Source organism: Monodon monoceros, unplaced genomic scaffold (genome assembly GCF_005190385.1).
Source record: "Monodon monoceros isolate NGI ecotype Baffin Bay Population unplaced genomic scaffold, NGI_Narwhal_1 Super_Scaffold_21, whole genome shotgun sequence".
NCBI lineage: Eukaryota > Metazoa > Chordata > Mammalia > Artiodactyla > Monodontidae > Monodon > Monodon monoceros.
In genome coordinates this window covers 164,039,841-164,061,652 of record NW_021703778.1, presented here as the reverse complement: position 1 = coordinate 164,061,652, position 21,812 = coordinate 164,039,841, and the positions used below count along the sequence as shown (strand labels likewise).

The window sequence follows — 21,812 nt, the reverse complement described above, 5'->3', positions numbered from 1 at the left end:
TTATTCTTCCAACAAACATAAGTCAGGACCAGATGGCTTCACAGGGGAATTCTATCAAACATTTAATGAAGAGCTAACAACCATCCTTAAAACTCTTCCAAAATACTGCAGAGGAAGGAACACTCCCAAACTCATTCAACGAGGTCACCATCACCCTGATACCAAAACCAGACAAAGATACCACTAAAAAAGGAAATTACAGACCAATGTCACTGAAGAATATAGATGCAAAAATCCTCAACAAAACACTAGCAAACAGAATCCAGCAACAAATTAAAAGGATCATACACCATGATCAAGTGGGATTTATCTCAGGAATGCAAGGATTCTTCAATATATGCAAATCAATCAATGGGATACACCACATTAACAAATTGAAGAAAAAAACCGTATGTCATATCAATAGATGCAGAAAAAGCTTTTGACAAAATTCAACACCCATTTATGATAAAAACTCTCCAGAAAGTGGGCATAGAGGGAACCTACCTCAACATAATAAAGGCCATATATGACAAACCCACAGCAAACATCATTCTCAATGGTGAAAAACTGAAAGCATTTCCTCTAAGATCAGGAACAAGACAAGGATGTCCACTCTCGCCACTATTATTCAACACAGTTTTGGAAGTCCTAGTCACGGCAATCAGAGAAGAAAAAGAAATAAAAGGAATCCAAATTGGAAAAGAAGTAAAACTGTAACTGTTTGCAGATGACATGATACTCTACATAGAGAATTCTAAATATGCCACCAGAAAACTACTAGAGCTAATCAATGAATTCGGTAAAGTTGCAGGATACAAAATTAACGCACAGAAATCTCTTGCATTCCTACACTAACAACGAAAGATTAGAAAGAGAAATTAAGGAAATAATCCCATTCACCATTGCAACAAAAAGAATAAAATACCTGGGAATAAACCTACCTAGGGAGACAAAAGACCTGTACTCAGAAAACTCTAAGACACTGATGAGAGAAATCAAAGAGGACACACATAGATGGAGAGATATACCACGTTCTTGGATTGGAAGAAATATTGTGAAAATGACTATACTACCCAAAGCAATCTTACAGATTCAATGTAATCCTTATCAAATTACCAATGGCATTTTTTACAGAACTAAAAACAAAAAATCTTAAAATTTGTATGGAAACACAAAAGACCCCGAATAGCCAAAGCAGCCTTGAAGGGAAAAAATGGAGCTGGAGGAATCAGACTCCCTGACTTCAGACTATACTACAAAGCTAAAGTAATCAAGACAATATGGTACTGGCACAAAACCAGAAATACAGATCAATGGAACAGGATAGAAAGCCCAAAGATAAACCCATGCAACTATGGTCAACTAATCCATGACACAGGATGCAAGGATATACAGTGGAGAAAAGACAGTCCCTTCAGTAAGTGGTGCCGGGAAAACTGGACATCTACATGTAAAAGAATGAAATTAGAACACTCCCTAACACCATACACAAAAATAAACTCAAAATGGATTAAAGACCTAAATGTAAGAGCGGACACTATAGAACTCTTGGAGGAAAACATAGGAAGAACACTCTTTGACATAAATCACAGCAAGATCTTTTTTGATCCACCTCCTAGAGTAATGGAAATAAAAACAAAAATAAACAAATTGGACCTAATGAAACTTAAAAGCTTTTGCACAGCAAAGGAAACTATAAACAAGACGAAAAGACAACCTCAGAATGGGAGAAAATATGTGCAAACGAATCAATGGACAAAGGATTAATCTTCAAAATATAAAAACAGCTCATGTAGCTGAATATTAAAAAAACAAGAAACCCAATCCAAAAATGGGCAGAAGACCTAAATAGACATTTCTCCAAAGAAGACATACAGATGGCCAAGAAGCACATGAAAACCTGCTCATCATCACTAATTATTAGAGAAATGCAAATCAAAACTACAATGAGGTATCACCTCACACCAGTTAGAAATAGGCATCATCAGAAAATCTACAAACAACAAATGCTGGAGAGGGTGTGGAGAAAAGGGAACCCTCTTGCACCGCTGGTGGGAATGTAAACTGATACAGCCGCTATGGAGAACAGTATGAAGGTTCCTTAAAAAACTAAAAATAGAATTACCATATGACCCTGCAATCCCACTACCAGGCATATACCCAGAGAAAACCGCAATTCAAAAAGGCCATGCACTCCAATGTTCACTGCAGCACTATTTACAAGAGCCAGGGCATGGAAGCAACCATTTGCCCATCAACAGACAAATGGATAAAGAAGATGTGGTACATATATACAATGGAATATTACTCAGCCATAAGAAGGAATGAAATTGGGTCCTTTGTAGAGACGTGGATGGACCTAGACTGTCACACAGAGTGAAGTAAGTCAGAAAGAGAAAAACAAATATCGTATATTAACGCATATATGTGGAATCTAGAAAAATGGTACAGATGAACCAGTTTGCAAGACAGAAACAGACACAGATGTAGAGAACAAACGTATGGACACCAAGTGGGGGAAAGCGGGTAGGGGGGCAGGGTGTGATGAACTGGGAAATTGGGATTGACATATATACACTAATATGTATAAAATAGATAACTAATAAGAACCCGCTGTATAAATAAATAAATAAATAAATAAAATAAAATTCAGAAAAATAAAAAAATAAATTATCTAATAAAAAACCATTTTCCAAAAAAAAAAAAAAAAACCCAACATTTAAGGGTCTATTGCCACACAAGATGCTTTACATACATTATCATGTTAATGTTGACAATACATATGCAATATACTCATATCCTTAATTTAGAGTTGAGGAAACTGAGTCCCAGAAAAAAAAAAACGTGACTTCCCAAAAGTATTCCAACTACTAAACATTAGAGCCAGGATTCCAACCTATGATTTGTAAGTCCATACCCTAGGGCTACTAGACCACTAAGGGTCATCGTTCCATCTCTCATAAGAAGTGGCTGAATTCTCAGCCTAAAAATGTCTCTAAGGTGATAATTTTGCAAGAGAAAAATGTGCACACAAATTATTTAGTAATATTCATGTTACAACAAATTCTTTTACTGAAATTTCCGGTATACATCTTTTACCATCCCAATGTCATGCCAACATAGCGTACAGAAGTATCATGCATTGTCATGTCAACATAGCATACGGAAGTATCATGCATTGTGAAGAGGAGACAAACTACTCTTCTGACTAAAGCAGTGTCACCAGTAATAAAGAGAGCATTTCCTTTTGAACGGCTCTTCAACTTCACATATGAAAACTTGAGCTCATTTTTCCCCTCCCTCCTTTTACCAACAGAGGTACCAACAGCCCTCTGCTTCTCCATGGACACATCTTAGAACTACTCTAACCTTTCCTCTCTCCCTCACACCCCACGTCAAATCTCACAACGGTACGCAAGATGAGCATTATCCTCAAGTGTTCTGGGGTGGAATGAACTTATTAAGGAGCAAACACACCTGCTGCACTCATAAATCTTTCCTTATTTTTGTTTTTGTATTTTTTATTTTGGGTTTTTTCCATATATTTCAATATTAACAGGATAATACTGCATGGTAACTTTGATATGTTTTTAATTTAGTATACGTAGAAGGATAATAGTTATTAAAATTTAGTTTCAATTATATATATATTAATTCCCACACACAAACATGTGTGTATATACTAGGTCACAATTTTAAATGTATTCCTTAAAGAATCATGGTAAAAAAAAAATTGAAAATCATTGTTCTACAGTATTTTGCAAAGAGTAAAAGGGAAGATTACTAATGGCTGCCCTAAATATATGAGCTCTAACAGGAGTATTGAAAGGTACGTAAAAAATGAGTTCAGGAATAACTACACAAACTTGGAAGATTCCTGGAAACGTTGCAATATCTCCCATTATTCTTTTTAATCAGCTTATTTCCCCATTAACAAATGGTAGTAAAAAATCCATTAAAAATATTTTTAAAAAATATATAGATATAGGACATAGCAAGGGAAAGGGGATAGCTAAGAGGACTGGGTTTACATAGCAGCCAATCTAGTAAGTGGGGAGCCCAGGAGGAAAACAGAATAGTAACTGACAGCTATAAAAAAAAGAAAGAGAAAAAAAATCACCTGCAGAAAGAAAAAACCACCCTGTCACCTGCAGAAAGGAAAGATGATAAACAGCTATCATAGGAAGGGAAGGAGACCAGATTACTTAACCTACAGAAGACAGGTGGACTGATATGTTCAATAATTCAGCAAGTATTTATTCCAGAGCTGCTGGGTACCAGGCACTGGTTCTGTAGTCTCCAGCACAATCTAATAATGCTTTATGCCTAGCCAGAGAATTTGTCAGATGACAAATATGGACTGAGTGCTTATTATATACTGGACACTGAGCTAAGCCCTGGCAGGGACATGGTGGTACAGACAGATACAAACCCTGCCCTGTTAGAGCTTCACAGTCAGAGAAGACACAAGTTAAAAAAAACAACAAAAATCAACGGAATCATCCTAAGTGTACAAAGACCTATACAGGAACAGTACACGGTACTATCAAGAACATCGCTTAGTTCGGAGGTAGAGGAGGCCTTCCCTAAAAAGTTGAGCCCTGAAAGATGAGTAGGAATCAGTGACAAGCGAGAGTAGAAGGAACAGTGTGTTCAAAGGTCCCAGGCTGAGGGGATTTATTCAATCACTTCAGATAGACTTACTGAACATTCAGGATCTACCAGCCACTGTGCTCTGCAAGTAGAAAGAAAACTGTAAAAACAAAGCTCTCTGATTCTGTGTATCTGAGTGGCTTCTTGCAGAAATAAAATCAATAGGACTTGATACAAAACTAATTACTGAGAGAAAAAGAAAGCGTACAAAATTATTGCCAGGTTTCCCTCCAGTACAATTTAAAAGGATGGTCAGGCTTCAATAACAAATGCAGGCATACTTTGATGAAAAGTGATGAATTCAGTTTGGGGCACACTGAGTTTGAAAAACCAGCAAGGTATTCTGGTAGAGATATGGTGGTGGCAGCACCCAGCAAGCAGCCCTGGCCCAAAGTCTGGGAGAAAAGCCCAAGGCTATAGCCACGTATTTGGAAATCACGTCAGGGAGATGCTAAGTCTAGGAGCGGAGAATATGACACAGAAAGCGAGTCCCTAACACAATATGCATGGATCCTGTCTACTCATTCGACTGATATTACTGTAAATGGGGCACCAAATCAGAAGAAATAGAGTACAAACAAATCAATTACAAAATGTAAAAGCTCATTAGTCACCCCAAATCAACCTGTAAAAGCTGTGTGAAACAATGATTCCTTTTCTCTAATGCTAATGATATGATATAATGGAATGGTGGAGTTGAAGAGGGACTTAGACATATAATTCACCCCCTTACACTACGACACTAAAGAAACCAACATCCACAGAGACTATGGAAGTTTTTCAAGGTTAACTAGCTAGCTATTGCCGGGGTCAGGATACTACCTCCACAAAGCAAGGATCTGATTTAAATAAAACAACAAAATTAAGATCCCTCATGCGTTCCTAAATAACTATTAATTTAATTTCACACGAATATTTTCTTCTTTAAGAGAAACAAAGCCAATTTTCTCCCTACTGTCCCTTATAGTAAAAGAACTACTTCAGACATTCCTATCATTCCTTTCAGCAATACATGAATTACCAGTCCTCCAGTTATAGTTATCCTGAAGAAAAATATCATCTAAGGAAATATAATTGCTACTTACACCATTTGTAAGTCAATGAGTAAATATGGATCTATAGGAGTAAATAATGATGTATATATCCTACCTAAATTATAAATATATCTCAAGATTTTATGCTTAAATTTTTTAAATAAATTTACTTATTATTCTATTTATTTATTTTGGGGTGCACTGGATCTTTGTTGCTGTGGACGGGCTTTCTCTAGTTGCAGCGAGCAGGGACCAGTCTTTGTCGCGGTGCACGGGCTTCTCTTGTTGTGGAGCAAGGGCTCTAGAGCACAGGCTCAGTAGCTGTGGCTCGCGGGCTTAATTGCTCCGCGGCATGTGGGATCTTCCCAGACCAGGGCTCGCACCCATGTCCCCTGCATTGGCAGGTGGATTCTTAACCACTGCACCACCAGGGAAGCCCTATCTCAAGATATGTTGTCCAGACTAGGTCCACATGCTTTTCGTATGGGAATCATGAAGAAACTAAGCAGTATAATGGACCTTTAAAATCATAATACGTAGTGACTTTTACTATGAAATAATGATTAAATAAAATAACAAGTCACTCTATTCCTATGTATATTCTGTTTACCTACACAAAACAAAAGGATTTAGAGCAGCACACATGTTTAAACATGCAAAATATTGAACACTTTAGTATTTTTTTAGAAAATACTAGTCAAAAGAATCAGAGCTGACTAGTATATCCTGAGTTTGGGGGGGGGGGGGGTTAGCTAGAGAAAAGTAAATAATTTTGAAGGAGAAGAGAAATGTATGTACTAACCACCTGAGGAAAGCTGATAACCAGGGTGAGCACGGAGTTAAGTTTACAGAGTCACAGAGCAAGGAGGAGTCTCGGCAGCATGATTAGTACAACTCCCTCACTTCACCGACAGAATTCAGAGGAGCTAAATGATGCTCCCAAGGTCACACAGGTGGTTTGTGGCCATGCTCTGTGTTTCTTAACAACAGGGATTAAAAGAAAAACACAAGTTACATAGCTCTCACTGCTGAATAAAAAGAGACATAAAATTAGCCTAGAGACGGATTATATATATACTCCTGTATAATAAATAAGAGACTAGAGTTAACTAATAAAATATATGCCATTTTGGAACATTAAGAAATATTTTTCTGGAAGAAAAAAAAAAAAAAGAAAGGAGGCCACATCTACTTACTCACCATTATACCAAAAGAAATGAGTAAAACGTTGGAATTTCTGACCCTCCAGCAGGTTTCTGCTAATCCAATATTTGAAAACCATCTTGACGAAACAAATGTTTTTTAAACAATGTGTATCTCAGAAAACTACAGAAACCGTGTGAATGTTCCCACTTTGTTAAAAAAGAAAAAAGATTTATTAATCTGCTTAAATAGCAGCGACGAGGAGCAGGAAAAACTGAGGATACGCCCAGGTTTTTAACCTGTGACATTAAGTAGATGTTGGTGCCATTTATCCTAGATAAGTAGACAACCCAAATTTGAGAAAAGATCTGAAGGAAGTGATAGAGCTAGCAATGCAATGCGGATATGTGAGGAAAAAAACATTAAAAGCAGAAGGAACAGCAAGTGCAAAAGCCCTGAGGTAAATGTGTACTTGGTGTATTTAATGAATAGCAAGGATGGCTGGAGAACACACTAAGCGAAGAAGGGAATAGTAAGAAATGAAGTCAGAGCTGTAATGGGGAAAAAGGGGAGGTCATAGAAATCAGAGCAAGTACATGCTCAAACCATAATGGAACTAAATTAGAAATCAGTAACAAAAAGATATGCAGAAAATCTCCAAATATATGGAAATAAAACAACACACTTCTAAATGACTCATGAGTTTCATGAGTCAAAGAAGAAGTCTTGAGATAAATTTAAAAACTTTTTCAACTAAATGATAATGAAGATACAACATATCAAAATTTGTAGGATGCAGCTAAAGGGAAACTTATAGCATTAAAATGCATATATCAGGATAGAAGAACGATCTAAAAATCAATAACCTGAGCTTCCCTTTAAGAAACTAGAGAAAGAAGGGACTTCCCTGGTGGCACAGTGGTTAAGAATCTGCCTGCCAGTGCAGGCGACATAGGTTCAATCCCTGGTCTGGGAAGATCCCACATGCCACAGAGCAACTAAGCCCATGTGCCACAACTACTGAGCCTGCGCTCTGGAGCCCGCGAGCCACGACTACTGAGCCCACGTGCCACAACTACTGAAGCCCGCGTGCCTAGAGCCGGTGCTCCACAACAAGAGAAGCCACCACAATAAGAAGCCCATGCACTGCAACGAAGAGTAGCCCCCTCTCGCGGAAAGCCCACACGCAGCAACGAAGACCCAATGCAGCCAAAATTAAATAAATTTTTAAAAAACTAGAAAAAGAAGAGAAAACTAAATGTAAAGCAAGCAGAAGGAAGGAAATAATAAATATTAGAAAATCAGTGAAATTGAAAACAGGAAAACATTAAAAAATAATAATAATAAATAGAGGAAATAAATGACCCAAATACCCATATATCTATTAAATAAGTAGAATTTTTAGTTAAAAATCTTTCAAAAATAAAATTCCAGGCCCAGATGGTTTAATGGGTGAATTCTATCTAACATTTAGGGAAGAGATAATATCGATTCTAGACAATCTCTTCCAGAAAAATAGAAAACCACTTCACAAGTCATCTCATGAGCATTCCCCTAAAACCAAAAACTAGGCACAGATATTATAATAAAACTGCAAACCAATATCTCTCATTAAAATAGATGCAAAAATCCTCAAAAACATAGTAGCAAACAGAGTCCAGAAACATATAAAAGACTCATACATCATGACCGAGTAGATTTCATCCCAAGGATGCAAGGCTGGTTCATCATTTGAAAACTGATCAGTGTAATTCACCATATTAAGGACTAAATAAGAAAAGCCATATATGATGTCAATAGATTCAGGAAAAAAACATTCAACAAGATTTAATATTCATTCATGATTTTAAAAAAACTGTCATCAAATTAGGACTTGAGGAAACTTCCTTAACTTAATAGTATCTATAAGAAACCTACAGCCAACATCATACTTAATGACTTAATGATGAGAGACTGAATGCTTTCCCCCAAAGATCAGGAACAAGGCTGGGAGGTCCTCTCTCACCACTCAAACAGTGGAGGAATCTGGCAGATGCAACTTCAACTAAGTGATCAAGATTAACACCACCAGTGATAAGTCATGCTGATGTCATGTACCCCTGAAATGATGGGATGAGAGAGGCACGTCTCCTCTACGGCATTCTTCCCAAAAGCCCATAACTCCAATCTAACAGTGAGAAAAACATCAAGACAAACACAAGTTGAGGGACATTCGACAAAACACCTGACCAGTACTCTTTAAAACTGTCAAGATCATGAAAAGCAAAGAAAGACTAAGAATGTGTCATAGCCCAGAGGAGATTAAGGAGATGGGATAACTAAATGCAATGTGATATCCTGGATTAGATTCTGAAACAGGAAAAAAAGGACATTAGTGAAAAAACTGGTGAAATCCAAACAGAGTCTGGCACTTAGTAAATAGTGTTACACCAATGTTAATTTCTTACTTTTAACCAATATACCATGGTTATGTAAAACGTTAGCTTTAGGGGAAACTGGTAATAGGCATACCGTAACTCTAAACTATCTTTGTAACTTCTCTGGAAATCTAAAATAATTCCAAAATAAAAATTATTTTAAGAAAAGCAAAAGGTCATTAAAAGATATACTGTGTAAACACTAACCAAAAGAAAGCTGGAGTGAGTATATCACTATGAGATAAAGTAGACTTCACACAAGGAATATTTCTAGGGATAAAAACAAACATTACATAGCTACGAGGGGTTACTTCACCAAGAAAATATAACAACCCTAATTGTATATGCGTTAATTACAAATATCAAAATACATAAACTACTGGTAAAAATGATATATTTGAAAGAAGTAGACAAATCTGCAATTATAGTTAGAGACTTCAGTATTCCAGTTGTTTAGTCAGTAGAACAAGTAGCAAACATCCTTAGAGATACAGAAGATCTGAAATATATCAACCAAATTTACTAATTGACATTTATAGAACATTACACCAACAACGGGAGAATACACATTCAAATATACATGGAATAATCACCAAGATCGACCCGTGTTCTGGCCAAAAAACAAACCTCAGCAAATTTAAAAGAAATAAATTCAAGCAAAGTGTGTTCTGTGCCCATTACAGAATTAAACTAGAAACGAATAACAGGAAGGTATCTGGAAAAACCCCACAAATAACTGGAAAATTATGTGAGATACACACACACACAAACTGTATGTGTACATCATCCCCCCTCCCTCCCTCCCCACCATCACCAGAGCTACAAGGAGAGATGCCCAGGCTGTACTTTTGTGAATCCTTTTCCTCTGCAACGATGTCTACTACTCAAGGAGATATAGTTTATAATTTTATTACCAAAAGTGTTTCCAAGCAAATACAGTTTACAAGCTTATTACCAAGAGAATTTCGATGAAAATTCTAAATCCATCAGAATTCTCAGTCTAATTTTTCACCTGAATATGTAAATATTTTTATGCTAGCCCTATAACTCTCATTCTGCCCAAAACATATTAAAACCAAATATACAGAACTCTTTAAAGAAAATATTGTTCTACTCTGGTATTTTTCCGGTGACAAACAGTATTTTAGGTTTTATTATAATATTATTGCATCTACTCCTTAATGAAACACAGACACTTTCTGAATTATGAATATCTTCTTCAAAGGTGACCTTTTTTAAAAGCTCTGAAACTGTTCACCTATCCAAGGAGTTTTTGCCCTTACAGGAATGTCCATTAGCACCGCCCAGTGGATGAAATAAGAAACTGAGGTTCAACATCTTTTCCTTATCTTCTTTCTTAGAATTGAAGACAGCCTGCTGAAGCAAGAGGGAACTTTAAATTCTGAGGTCCAACCCATCATATCCTCTGGAGAGAAGAGGGGGAAACAATGTCTGAAGAACTTAAGTGACTTGAATGTGATAGCAGGGATAAGACACCAGGTCCCCTGATTCTTACAGTAGCAAACTGGCCCTTTTCCACTGTACACTACAGCTATGTGGAAAAAAAAAATTAACCTCAATCCTTACCTTACACCACATACAAAATTTAAGTGGAAATGAATCAGAGACCTGAAATTAAGAGCTAAAACCTCAAAACTTCTAAAAGAAAATTTAATTGACCTAGATTTGGCAAGGATTTCTTACATATAACACAAAAAGCACTAACTATAATGAAAAAAAATCAACGAATTAGACCTCATCAAAATTAGACCACAGCAATCTGACTCATAATCACATGTAAAGACGTTCAATGTCCACTGGTCATTTGGGAAATCCAAATTATAAATACAGTGAAATACCACTACACTAGACCACTGGTAATACCACCAGAATGACCTAAAACCAAAAAGACTTATCATACCAAGTGTCGGTAAGTATTATGGAGCAATTCACACTCTCACACTCTCCTGGTGGAAATGTAAAACTGTATAATCACTTGAAACAGTTTAGCAGTTTCTTGAAAATGTAAACATACGCCTACTATACGACCCAGCCATTCCACTGCTAGCTATTCACCAGAGGAAAGACAGCACATGTCCACACAAAGATCTGTACATGAATGTTTACAGCCACTTGGTTTGTAATCGCCAAAAACTTGAAGTTACCCAAATGTCCATCCACTGGTGCATGGATAAACAAAATGTGCTATATCTTTAAAATGGTATAATTAACAATAATAAAAAGGAATAAACTATTGATACATGCAACATCATGAATGAAATTCCAAATAAATATGTTGAGTAAAAGAAGCCAGACGAAAGAGTAGCTACTGTATGACTCCTTTCTATAAAATTCTACAAACTGAAAACTGATCTGTAGCGTCAGAAAGCAGGTCAGTGGTTGCCTGGAGCCGGAGAGGCTATCAGAAGAAAGGGAGAAGCAGAAACTAACACGCTATTGTAAAGCAATTATACCCCAATAAAGATGTTAAAAAAAAAAAAAAGAAGAAAGGGAGAGGATATTACAAAGTTACTTTGGGGAGTGATGGGTATGTTCATTATCTTACTGGTGATGATAGCTTTATGGGTACATACATAGAGGTCAAAATTCATCAAACTGTACAGTTTAAATATGTGCAGGTTATTAGATGTCAATATACCTCAACAGAACTGAAATGAAGTGTATATATACTCATCCAGTGATCCAGCATTCCATTCTTAGGCATTTATCCAAGAGATATGAAAACATGTCTACATTCTAGAGCAGAAGAATCTGTCACTAATGTATAGTGACAAAAAGCAGATCATCGGTTGCCTAGGGTCAGGGTGGAGAATTAACTGCAAAGGGGCACCATCTGGAGAGAAAATTTTATAACTACATGAAGTTTCTGGATAGGAAGTTGCCTATGCATCCAAAGTAAAGTATGCTCTGAATTGCCAACAGCTGATTTAAAAGACCAACAGCAATTACCCTTTACTGAACACAACTCTACACCAGGCATTGTGTCCTCTGCATGCACTTCCTCTAATCTTCTCAACAATCCTGCAATGTAGGTTTTGCTCTTCCCAGTTTAGATTAGGAGGCTTGGACTCAGATAAGCAACTTACCCAAGGTCTCTCAATAGATAAATGAGCAAGCCTCGGCCTCCAAGAATATTTCTGGGCCTGTCTTAGAGTATTTCCGACACTACATACTGCCTTCTCAATGCCCAACATACTTATTAACTAGTGGTGACTTCTATTCTAGTGAAACTTCAGAAAAGTGCGTTTGCTTCCTTAAACAAGTACTTCCTTGAACACAAGTATCTGCTGGTACAATGCCACTTGTTCTCCAGGAGACGCCTAACACATACTAAGTACTCAATTAATATTTTGTATGTTTTAACCTGAACTCCTAAGATTCACTCTAAAGTAACTATTAGTTGCATTATAAATCTCCATTATTAACATCTCTGATTTGGAGGGAAAATTACACTGCAAGGCACAGCCACAGACAAGGATATAATAGATTTTGCAATTATGTCTGACCTGATTACCACATACCAATATCATAAAGCCAAAAAGGTGGTGACTGTGAAGAACTAAGTCTGAACACTTTCTCCCTGCCTCCCACATTTGGTGGCCACCACGTACAACAAAAGGCACTGCAAAAAGCAAAATATCCAAGTTGAAAGAGGTAGAGATATAAAGATCACTGGACTTTCCTCTGTGGTTTAATGGTACTGGAGGTGGTACCCATGAAAGAAGACCTTCTAACCAAGCAGTCTAGCAGAATAAAAACTAATTGTAGAGACTTCCCTGGTGGCGCAGTGGTTAAGAATCCACCTGCCAATGCAGGGGACACGGGCCTGCCAATGCAGGGGACACTAGCCCTGGTCGGGGAAGATCCCACATGCCGCGGAGCAACTAAGCCCGTGCACCACAACTACTGAGCCTGCGCTCTAGAGCCCATGAGCCACAACTACTGAGCTCGCGAGCCACAACTACTGAAGCCCGCGCACCTAGAGCCCGTGCTCCGCAACAAGACAAGCCACCGCAATGAGAAGCCCGCGCACCACAACAAAGAGCAGCCCCTGCTCACCACAACTAGAGAAAGCCCGCGAGCAACAACGAAGACCCAACACAGCTGAAAATAAATAAATAAATAAATAAAAACTAATTGTAAAAATTTATTGAAACTCTCTTATAGGGAAAGAAAAAATTTACGTGACCTAAGTAAATCATACACAGAATAACAGAAAATTCTATGGGCTATTAGGTAGGTAGTTCATTACAGATATACTAGAAATTTATGTACTAGAAAGTTTGTCATTTTTGTTTCCTAAAAAATATAGGGTGGGACCACTCCTGCACTGCTGGTAGAAGTATAAACTGGTACAACCACTTTGGAAAATTGTTTAGCAGTAACTTCTAAGCTGGACATATGCATATGCTGTGACCAACAGTTCTAGTTCTATGAAGACACCTAAAAGAAATGCCTACATATATTCACCAAAAGACTTGTACAAGAATGTTCATAGCGGCATTATTCATAATAGCCAAAGACTGAAAACAAGAGAAATGTCCACCAAGAGTTAAGTAAATGACATGGTATATTCATATAATGGAATACCATACAGGAATGAGAATGAACAATCTATTTCTCCATGCAACAATACGGAAAGATCTCTTTTTTTAAAGGCTGAGCAAAAGAAGCTAAACACAAAACAGTATATTCCGTGGTTCCTACTGTATAGAGTTCAAACTCAGGCAAACTAACCTATGGTGTTAGAAGTTAGGATAGTACAGTTACCCTTTGCAGGGAACGGGGGAAACTAGACAAGGGTAAATGGGAAGCTATCAGGCTAATACAACAGGTTATGTCCTATTTCATAATCTGGATGCTGGTTAGATGGGTGTTTTTTAACTTGTGAAAATATAACAAGCTGTATATTTATGACGTGTGCTCATTTCTGCATATGTTCCAAAAGTTTGTTTTAAAAAACAAATAAAATATATGTTTAGGAAAGTACCTCTTTAACTGAGATTCTTAATCCATTAATTTTTTTTTTTTTTTTTAAGAATAGAACGGTGAAGGAAGAACAGACCAGGCCATGGACCCAACTCAATGCAGAGACAAGAGAGGAATATCATGGGTATCCAAGGTTGAAGCAAGATCATCTCAGTGCATGTTCTGAAAAGGGATGGTATCTCTCTCAACAAGGTGTTAAAAGACTGTCCCAGCTAAGCAACACTCTCCACTTCCCTGCCAAAGGCAAACTGAAAGCTTATAGCTAATAGGCTACTCTCTGAAATGCCCACATGCTTCTGCTCTAACCAGTTGAGTTGTAACCAAGAGTCAGCTGTGTTTGTTCTCACACCAGCTTATCCCAATTTACTTGATACTGCAATTACATAATTATTACATAAACATATGAATGCAAAGACAGAGTCGTTTCTATGACAACTAAATTGAAAGTTTTAGAAAAACTCAACAAAGATAAGTTGCTAAAGGAAACTGCTATTGAATTAGGAAGAACAAGACAACTTGCAAAAGCTGAGTAAAAAATAATCAAAAAAATCTAAGGCAGGCTTTCAGACTGCTTCATAAGCATCTTTAAATTCTCACTCAACTTTAAAGCTTCCCTGGTGGCCCAGTGGTTAAGAATCCACCTGCCAACGCAGGGAACTCGGGTTCGAGCCCTGGTCAGGGAAGATCCCACATGCCACAGAGCAGCTAAGCCCGTGCACCACAACTACTGAGCCTGTGCTCTAGAGCCCGCGAGCCACAGCTACTGAAGCCCGCGCGCCACAGCTACTGAGCCCATGTGCTACAACTACTGAAGCCCACGCACCTAGAGCCCGTGCTCAGCAACAAGAGGAGCCACCGCGATGAGAAGCCTACGCACTACAACGAAGAGTAGCCCCCACTCACTGCAACTAAAGCCCGCACACAGCAACGAAGACCCAGCGCAGCCAAAAATAAATAAATAAAATAAACAAATTTATAAAAGTAAACAAATAAAGTTATAAAAAAAATTCTCACTCAACTTTAAAGAAACCTGAACGTGACATTATAAATGCATTATGGGGGTATTTCTGCAAGAAAAAGGATTATGAACTGTATTAAGCAGACCCACACTCAAAAGGTAGTGGACCTGTGACAAAGGATACGCAAACAAATGTGTTTTTACACTAAGATGAAACACTGAAAGTTTGGATCATTTTTATGACTCCCCACATTAATATTAACCAATTTGGGGTGATTAACTAACCACTTCATCCCAGCTGTGAGGGATTAAAAATTGTGATGTGCCTCTCCAGCACAACACTCGAGGAAACCGGGCATGCAATCCTGGCTACTCAAGCCCCCCCCCCCCCCCCCCACACACACACACTCTCTTTCTCTCTCTCTCTCTCTCTCACACACACACACACACACACACACACGCACACACACACACTCTCTCTCTCTCTCTCTCTCTCTATCTCACACACACACACCCCGTAAGCACCCCACCTCACCAAAACAGTACTAAATGACAGGTGTCAAAAAAAAAAAGAAATCAAAAGAATAGTAAAGGCAAAAGAAATGTGGAGATACAGAAGATCTTAGAAATAAGGGCATACAAAGGAGATTTTCACACAACTTTTCCCATTTGCCAAGCAAATAGGACAGGTAGTCTTAAAGATAAAACAACCAAAAACTAGCTGGTAGCAAAGTTCTTCCTCATGACCTCCTTGCTACCCTGTGCTAGTCTTGAATGCAAGAGCTCCCAAACGTGATCAGCAATAGGCACCGTTCACAGCACTTTTATTTCCAGATTTGGCTGCAGATTCTCACTCTGTGGTATCACTAGGGGGAGCACTTACTCCTGTTTTTTTTTAAAAGGGGGAGGGGGGGTGGGGGGAGAGAGAAAGAAAAGGGGAAAAGTTCCTAATTAACGATGTACTTTATTTGACTGTCCCTAAAAGGCAAAGGGTGAAATGTTTTAAAACTCCCAGTGCAAAGTGACAAACCGTTTTTAAATGACTGTAAAAGTAAGCAACATAAAAGTTAGGTTAGATACATTAACCAATCAACACATTTAACGCATAATATAAATAGCAAATATTGCTCAAACAGGCTGACCTTACCATCTGTTTAAAATAAGTATAATATGTGAAGATTCTGAAAATACTATTAGCAAAGGAAGTTAATAGATATCTATCACAAACTTCAGTTGATATACTTCACTTGCCTATTACTTTATTAAATTATCGGAAGACAAAATTAATACTGCTATCCTCTTTTAAAAGTTTGTAATGTACCTTGAGCACCTAAGGAGTAAGGAATTAGGGACATGGCAAAGGAAACAGAAGGGAATTAATATTAATTGGGTACCTGTTTGGTGTTTGGGGCTAACCACCTTGGGAAACAAGAATTATTATTTTCCACTTTGCAGATGAGAAAACCAGGATTTAACCACCATCATAACTTGCCCATGGTCACACAGATAGTAAGTGGTAGGACATAACCTAAATCTGTCTGATTCTATTGCCTACAATACAAAAAAGTCAAAAGTTGCTTAATTCATCTGGCACTTCGGTCATCTTAAGGTAAATAAACACACTTTATTCCATTAAGAGGTATATATTTATATCATAGCACAGAACAAGAAAGAACCAAAACAACAATAAAAAACAGCTTACCCTCTAAGAGCTTACAGTCTATTGAAGACAACGTATGCACACACACAAGTTAAGGAAAACAAAGGTATGCAGCCACTAAGCGATATGGAAGCTCACAGAGCCTGAGATCCCATGTAGTTTCAGCAGTTAGGAAAGGCCTTATGAAAGAGGCAAGATTACAGCTGGATCCTGGGGATGGAAAATACTGGAGAGGTATAACGAAAGGTATTCCAGGATGGGGAAAAGCAGAGTTCAGGATGAACGTGATGTATCTGAGTAACAGTGAACAAGGCAGCACGACTGCTTCAAAAAGTGAAGGACTGCATGGAAACAACCCGAGTGTATGAACAAACAAAATGTGATATACTCCCACAGTGGAATACTATTCGGCAGTAAAAAGAAACAAAGTACTGACACGCTACAATGCCAGTGAACCCTGAAAACATTATACTAAGTGAAAGAAATCAGTCACAAAAGGCCACATATTGTATAATTTTACATAAAATGTCCAGAATAGGCAAATCCATAAAGAAAGAAGGTAGACTAGTGGTTCCCAAAGGCTGGGAAGATTGGGCAGAAGTGGGGACTGACTGCTAATAGGTACAGGGCTTCTTCTGAAAATGCTCTAAAATTGATTGTGGTGATGAACACACAACTCTGTGAATACATGAAACCACTCAACTATAAATGGGTGAACCATATGGCATATAAACGACACCTCAGTGAAGCTATTAAAAAGAAAAGTTGAGGGCCTGGTGGAACATTCCATTGCAGAGCTAAGATGGAGTCACTTATGCCAAGCTTAAGGGTCTGGAATTTATCTGACAGGCAACTAGAGATATGTGAGTAAAGGTTTACCTAATGAAAGCACAGTGTACAAACTTAGGACCCTTCTCTAACAAAATTATTCCTAAAATATACACCAAAATCACAAAGAAGAGAGAGAACTAAAAGAAGATATTGTGATATGCTTTTGACTAAGCCACAAGCTGTGACTATTAGGAAAGTTGTTTTGTTTCAGTGCTAAATGCCACAGATGGGTATATCAGCATCATATTTATGTAAAACCACAGAATCTTTGTCAAATCTTCAAATACTGTAATGTTCTAAACTTAATCATGAAAATAGCATTAATAATTGATCTGCCATATTTTAGGGTAATATAATGAACAGTGTAATTTGTTTTTCATTGGACAGCAGTCCAATATAATGCTTTTTTAGATACTAGGTTCAGTTTAAATACTATCAGAACCTCCACTAACATAAAGCATTTCCTACCGATACTTATACATTTGACCCTAAAATCTAATGTAACATAATCTTCCAAAATAGATTTAATGTACAAAAATAAGAGAGCTACAGAAACAAATCTGACATTCAAAAGCAAAGAGGAAAATTCTGGATATTAAATATCCAAAACAGATGAAAAGGTAAAGTACTCAAAAATAAACCTGAAAATCATAGAGGGGAAAAAAGGACTCAGTATTAGATTCTACAGCATTGGGAAGTACAAATAGGAAAAAAAAGGAATAAATTACATTTAAAATAGAAGGCTCAATACATGAGAGAAGAGGCTTTAACAGCTTTAACAGAGGCAAAGTTTGGAACATGTCCATAAGACAATCCCACACCCTCTCCTGAATCCCAGGGAAGAAAGAACCCTTCAGGCAGGAGTCTTGTTATCCCTTCAGAAGCTGGCCTAAAGGTAAAATCCCGCTTTCCCCCAGGAGGTGGTGAGATGGTAGGAATACAAAAGAAGAACTCAGCTGGAGAGCCCACGCACAACCAAGCTAGTGTTTGCCTTTTGAGTCACCTTGCAAGCCTCCTTCAAGGTAGATGAGCCACTAGAAACTAAAGGAGATATCAGATCTCTTTTAAAACTCTCTTCCTAAGAATGAGAGGACCCATCTGCCTCTGTAAGGGCTTTGTCAGTTCCAGAACTGGATGAAACTTACGTTCTTTGTCTGAGAAATTCAAACAACTTAGACGACCTGGTTCGCCAACAATAAAAGCAAAATAGAAAATAAGCTCCCCTAAAAAAGAAGCCTTGTCACTGATACCTAAAATAAGGTATCTGCTGTCGCAAGTAAGTAGAGCAAAACTCTCTATTTCCTCATTGTCAGCCAGCATTTATACGGAGAGAATTAAGTAGGAGTAAGTAGGCACTGACTTCAAGTCATTAACTGCTGTATGCTAAAAGAAGCTTATCCAAATTTTCACCAGTTGTCTACCTACTCCAAACAAAAGAAATGTGGGAAAAGGCAGTTGCTTACAACTACTGTTCACCATATTGGACATGTTAATCATTAAGGAATAAAGTACTTCAAATATTACACAATTAGCAAACTAAGTTAAAAGGCATATTCTCTATGAAACATCAAAAACACATACTGTTAATTCATACATAGATAAAACCATTTTCCTTTAAAATAAATAGGTAGATACACACCTGAAACTGACACAACACTGTAAATCAACTATACTCCAACGAAAATTTTAAAAATAATAAAATAAAACAAATAGGTAGAAACGATGAGAGCAGGCTACCATAAATCACCAAAAGATGAGGGGAAATAACCCCAACATAAGGTCTAAGATCCAGAAACATTTTAAAGTAACAGAATTACTGAAGAGAATGGTCTAAACTGTAAGCATGCTAAAATTCTGACAAGAATAGAACCCAAGATGTCACTAATGGGCTGCAGAATTAAGAAAATGGAAATCAAGGAGAGATTTTTTTTTTTTTAACAGGGTCATTCAGTGAATATCATGGGACTAGAAACATGATCTATAAAACAAGAAAGAAGAAGAAATTTGCCAGCACCTGAAACCGGCAAAGTAGACCTGAGCTAAGGAAACAAGGATGACAAATATCCCAGGAGGTAAATAACACCAGTTTTCAAAATCTGATTCCAAAAAAAAAAAAGCGAAAACTAATTTGCCAAAAGGGGGGGAAAAATGTGCAAGAAAAATTTTAAAACAATGTACACAAAATGCCTTAGGAAAATTTCTATTTCTGAAGTATTTTTATAGATATTTTCACTAATGTTCACATCAGCTTTTAAGAAGTTAAATCCACAACACAATTTTTAAAATAGTTGAGAGAAATCTTGTAAATATTTGTAATAACCATTAGGCTTAAGCAATTCTGTAGAGCTTGTAAGATGAAACTTAAGTGAGAGTAGGCGCAATTAAATTTTAAAATCTCCCAGGCAAAATTATAAAGCGCACATAGCAGAAGTAATATAAACAGGATATCCTGAGGGAAAAGAATTGAACTACCATATTTGTGGATTTTTTTTTCTGTACAGTAAATAGCATATAAAGTTCATACTCTGCAATTAACTTAAAATTAATCACTGGATATTCTTAAGTCTCATCTAAATTTATTGGATCTTATGGGAGGACAACCAAAGCTGCAAGATTTTTTTTTAATGAGACTCAAACCATTAGTTGTTCTGCTCCTCCTCCAAGCAATATTCTATAAGCTAGGTATCTGATTTGATTTCGGTTTTCAAGTTCATAAGTCCATACCTAAATCTTAATTTATAACATAATTAAGTGCTGCGCATGCAAAAGTACTCTGTTCAAGTGGTTAAGTAAATCTGAACAGAACCGTAACATGACATTTCAGAAATCATTTGTGGATGCTGCCACAGGACAAGCAGCAATTATCACAAAAAGACTTTATGAAATACCTGAGCAGATAAACAGCCCTTTCAATATCACTGAGGTCTTCATCAACTGTCAATCTTTCTATTTCTTCTGGTGTCTGTCAAGTGTAAAACACAAATTATGCACACAAACATCGGATCGGTCTTGCCTCCAGGGACCCTATCTGAGTACGGACTAATGAAAAAGTTTCACAATTTAGCGTTGTCACTGAAAACTAATCAAGGGTCTGACGCCCTCAAACCTCAGACGTCTCTAATTGTTGGGTTTAGGTGGTGGAGTTTGGGGGGTTGGGGGCTTTTTGTTTGTTTGTTTACTCTTCTAGCTTCTAGATTGAAGCCTGAGAATCACATTGTGGCTTCAGAACCTTGCTGAAATCAATTGTATGTATATATATAAAATATATACATACTTTTAGTCTCTAATATCCAAGACTGTTTCGCCAGCATTTCCATCCCAGGAAATGCTTAAAAGGGGGAACGAAGACTGCAGCCGAGGGAGAATGAGAAAGACAAAATCTGGAGTGGGGGAGGGAAGGGAATAAACTCTGGGACTGGAAGGAAATCAAAGATCCGAGATATTGCGGCAGGTGGGAGTGAAAAGAGCTATAATGGGGGGCGGAGGGGGTGGTGGTAGGTCACTAGTTTTGCCAGCATTGAGGGCTGGAGCCTCTGGGAGGCTGGGAGGAAGATGACTCTGCGGGGTCGGGGAGCTAGCGGGAGGTGGGGGGCCTAGTGAAGGTTGACTCTCTTAAGGAGGTTGGGGAGCAGGGTCCCAGCTAGAGTTCTGGAGGGGCTGGAAGGTAAGGACACGTGGTGACTCAGGATCGGGACAAAGAGTCGAGAGGGCTTTGAAGACCCGTAGCAGGACGGCTCTAGTATGGGTGCTAGTTGGGAGGAGAAGGGAGGCCCGGGCTGACTTGGGGACTGGGGGACCGGAGCTCGCTCTGATGGGGGAGGAGGGGGATGGGATCTGGGGTGTCTCTGGGAGAGGCAGGGGAAGAGTCGGGGCCGTGTAGACTGAGAAGTGGGACTGGGGCCTGAACCCGGGCAGCAGCACCGGGGAGCCAAAGCGGGGGGAGGGGGAGCCCCAAGGAGAGGAGGCGGGATAAGCGGGCTGCAGCTGCGAGGGGCAGCTCCTGCAGGGCCGGGGGAAGAAGGACCGCAACCGAGGGGCTCCGGCTGTGCGAGAGGGACGGCGCGGGGGAGGACGCCGGGCTGGCCCGAACGACAGGGGCTCGACCGGCCGTTCTTGGGGGGCGG

The 21,812-nt window shown here is 38.3% G+C and overlaps 1 protein-coding gene across 1 annotated transcript in view; it reads right to left on the bottom strand.

Annotated features, from left to right (window-relative positions):
* PPP4R4 (protein phosphatase 4 regulatory subunit 4) overlaps positions 1 to 21,812 on the bottom strand; it is a 121,005-nt gene that overhangs the window by 98,693 nt on the left and 500 nt on the right. The window contains exon 2 of the mRNA XM_029239695.1: positions 20,577 to 20,650. Coding sequence (XP_029095528.1) covers positions 20,577 to 20,650 — 74 coding nt within the window. The remainder of the gene's footprint in view (positions 1 to 20,576; positions 20,651 to 21,812) is intronic.